This window comes from Hermetia illucens, chromosome 2 (assembly GCF_905115235.1).
Source record: "Hermetia illucens chromosome 2, iHerIll2.2.curated.20191125, whole genome shotgun sequence".
Classification (NCBI taxonomy): domain Eukaryota; kingdom Metazoa; phylum Arthropoda; class Insecta; order Diptera; family Stratiomyidae; genus Hermetia; species Hermetia illucens.
This window is the reverse complement of record NC_051850.1, coordinates 27,009,302-27,012,757: the sequence shown is the minus strand read 5'-3', so window position 1 is coordinate 27,012,757 and position 3,456 is coordinate 27,009,302. Positions and strand designations below refer to the sequence as shown.

At 42.5% G+C, this 3,456-nt stretch overlaps 1 protein-coding gene across 1 annotated transcript; it reads left to right on the top strand.

Moving 5' to 3' along the window:
- The first annotated feature begins 370 nt into the window (after nucleotides 1-370).
- On the top strand, nucleotides 371-1,720 carry LOC119649501. Its single transcript, XM_038051669.1, has 2 exons — nucleotides 371-509; nucleotides 566-1,720. The coding sequence occupies exons 1-2, from the start codon at nucleotides 440-442 to the stop codon at nucleotides 1,621-1,623; spliced, it is 1,128 nt and encodes a 375-aa protein (XP_037907597.1). The 5' UTR covers nucleotides 371-439; the 3' UTR covers nucleotides 1,624-1,720.
- Nucleotides 1,721-3,456: the final 1,736 nt, after the last annotated feature.

The window sequence follows — 3,456 nt, the reverse complement described above, 5'->3', positions numbered from 1 at the left end:
GGCGGCCCAGATTCAGGAAATCCTAACTTCATTATGATCAATTGTTCGTATCGATAGGCTCTTGTACATGTATGATTTCGTCTGCCTACAATAAATTTTTAATTTTTGGGGATTAAACTTGCAATAACGTTCCTTCGCCCGTGGAAGGAAGGGAGCGGTTCGGAAACATTTACTTCATCCTCGAAGCGATTCATAAAAGGGTGTTTCATTATGTCTATTTTCACTTTCATTAAAAGAAAAGAAATCCTCCGTAGTTCAGTATTATTAAAACATCTTTCAAAGTTGACTCTTGTGCTAATTCACATTCACCCTGCAATCATTCTAATCAACCGTTATTGCGCGTGCTAATCACACTTTAGTAAATAGAACGCTCAAATATTGTTTTTGTGATGCTAACTAAATTCCCAAAATTATCTTTGTGTATGACATTTGGCACGAAATGAGTCTGAGTAAGGAAAGTTCGCTAGAGGACGATTTACTCAACCATGATAGTGATAAAAGTGTGAACGGTAAAAATGATATATATTCAGAAAGTTTGAGCATTTCATCGCATGAATACGTTTAGGTTTCACATCTGTTTCAACATCGCCATCCTTCGAGGACTCCAGTGGAACAAAAGCAAATGTGAATGTATCGAAAGGAAACCAACAAGAAAACTCGAAGAATCTCCCGTTTAAACAGAAATCTCATTCCTACCAAGACCTTCACTCAGACTATACGAAAAAGCGGTATCATCACGTTAAGAGTAAGGTTAAGGAGTACATCGCCAATATCAAAGCGTACGACCGGTCCAAAAGCAAGAAAATCATAAGACATCGATCCCTGCCCGAGACCATTGGAACCTTAGACGTTTGCGACACGATCATCTGCGAATCGAATTCAAACCACGATTCCAACGAACAAATTGTTCAATTATTACAGGAGAAGGAAAAGGAAGTGGAAGAGTTGAAAAATCTTAACAAAAATTTAGAGAGCAACCTCCAGGAGAAAGTCAATATGCTTGCAAGGACCAAAATGAATGCTGATATCATGCGCATTCAAATGATGGAAATGCAGGACAAAGGTAAAAGGCATTCTCTCCCAGCAGAGTGTCTACGGCATCCTTCTCAGCGGTTTTCTATCCCTGATTTCATCCCGCCTACTTTTCCCATTGAACCCAGGGTTACGTCAATCGCAACCCAAACTGAGTGCAGTTCCGCCAGCAATTCCGAGGATTTTCATGATTTTCTAGAAACCAACATTGATGAGATCGACATTGACCACACTGAAGTCTTCCTCAATGACTACAGCGCTCTCGACGAGAGTGAATTTAAACTGCGTCGTCGATCGTATTCAAATTCAAAGATGGAAACTGCCAACTCTGTGTATCCTTACAATTTGGAAACTTGTCCCGAAGATAAAACTTCTGCGAAAGAATCGAAAGCCGAGAGCACTATACAGACTGAGAAAAATGACTACAGGAATTTGAAACGGAAAAGTCGTTCACGTACTCTGTGGCGACGTTGTGTAGCTGGCCCTTGCAAACGAGTTGTTCTGTGCTGCAACCACATCCCTGAGGTGGATAGTGATTACTTTTATATGAAGCTCCCCGTTGAAGAGATGCCACTGTCACCGATCAAGTGATTTTTTGATTTTAGTGAATCGTTTTATTGAAAAAGATATCCAGGACGTTTTAAATTTTGTTGTTTTGTTGATTTAATATAAATTTCATTCGGATTAAGTCTGGTTTATATTGTTGGAAAATATTTAAAAAAATTACACTGACCTAAATCCTTTGTCGTTGATAAGGTTTTGTGTGAAATCCATTATGGATACGCATCTGGAATCTAGGGCACGCATGCCGGACTCTTACCCACTGAAACCTCCCATATTTTCTGCACGCTCTCCCCGCGAGACCACTGTTCCGGTATTGCTTCGCGGGGCTGTTCAGATCTTAGCTGTTCACTCTAAACGAGCTACTACCTTCTCTGTCTCCGCTGTACTTCTGCTTCTTTTAGTTGCTGGTGGATCCGTTTCACCATTGCAACTACGTCGTCCCATGTTGTATTTGATTGCACCTTATCAGATTTTCCACCGTTGAACGGGTATTTAGCTCTGTTTCAAGCTTTTCCCTTGAGCTTTTAAATCTGGGGCAGACGAAGAAAACATGTTCTGCATTTTCGGCTGCACCTTCACACGTAGGAATATCGGGCGCTTCATCTAGACCGAACCTATAGAGGTAACTCCTGTATCCACCGTGTCTGGATAAAAATTGAGTCAGATCGTAACTCGTCTCACCGTGATTCCGCATAGTCCACATGCTTATGTCTGGGATAAGCCTCTGTGTCGACCGGCCATTCTCCCCCTGGTCCCATGGTGATTGCCATGCAACCAGTGATCACAAACGCTCACTTTGCTTGTTTAGGCTTGCTTTCTGATTTTCGTACAGACGACTTGCCTCATCGATTAGAATATCTACCGGGATCATCCCCGCAATCACCCATGCCGCCTCATAAGATGTTGTTCGGTAAGCGCAACATATTCGAAGAACGCTTAATCGATATGTAGCTTGAAGCTGTCTTCGATTTTCTCCGATTTTTATCGCCAATGCCGATACTGTTACCGCGTATAAAAGTTCACAGCTGACGACTCGCGATAAGAGTAATCGTCGACTGTGCTTCGGGCCGCACACATTTGGAAGCATCCTTGCCAGTGTTGAGCTGATTGTCACCGCTTTCTGCCCAGTAAGCTTTAGGTGGGGTTTAAAGCTCAACTTGGAGTCGAATGTTACTCCCAGGTATTTCAGCGATGGCTGAGAGCTAACAACATGCGCCCCGATGCAGATTTCAACAGTTTTCTGTTTCCGTCGCTTTGTAAGGAGCAACAAATCCATCTTGGGTTCGTCAAGCTCCAGCCCATGGTCTTTAAGTTAGGACTTGATCGTCCGTATAGTCTCGTTCGCATATATCTGTACTTCGTCGGGGTGATTGGATGTTATGACCACTCCAACGTCATCTGCGAATCCGACGACAACGGCTTGTTTAGCTACTGGAAGCCGTAAAATGCCATTATACATTAAGTTCTATAGCATAGGGCCCAGAAAAGACTCCTGAGGAACTCCTGCCATTATTATATACATATACATTATATACGGTGGTATGGTTCCATCTGGCAGAATTGAACGCATTCTTGACGTCAAGGGTCACCAGTGTGCAGTATTTTCCTTCGTCATAGGTTTTTCTGGCTAGTTCAAAAACCAGTTTGATAGCGTCAACTGTTGACCGAGCCTTCCGGAAGCCAAACTGTTCATTCGATAAATAACCTCCACTATCAATTAATGGATATAACCGGTTATAACCGCTCGAGGACCTTGCGTATTGTATTCAGAAGACAGATAGGTCTATAGGATGTTGGTTCACCTATCGGCTTACCTGTCTTTTGTATTTTCGAGTGTGCGGGGAATGACCATTCTTTTAG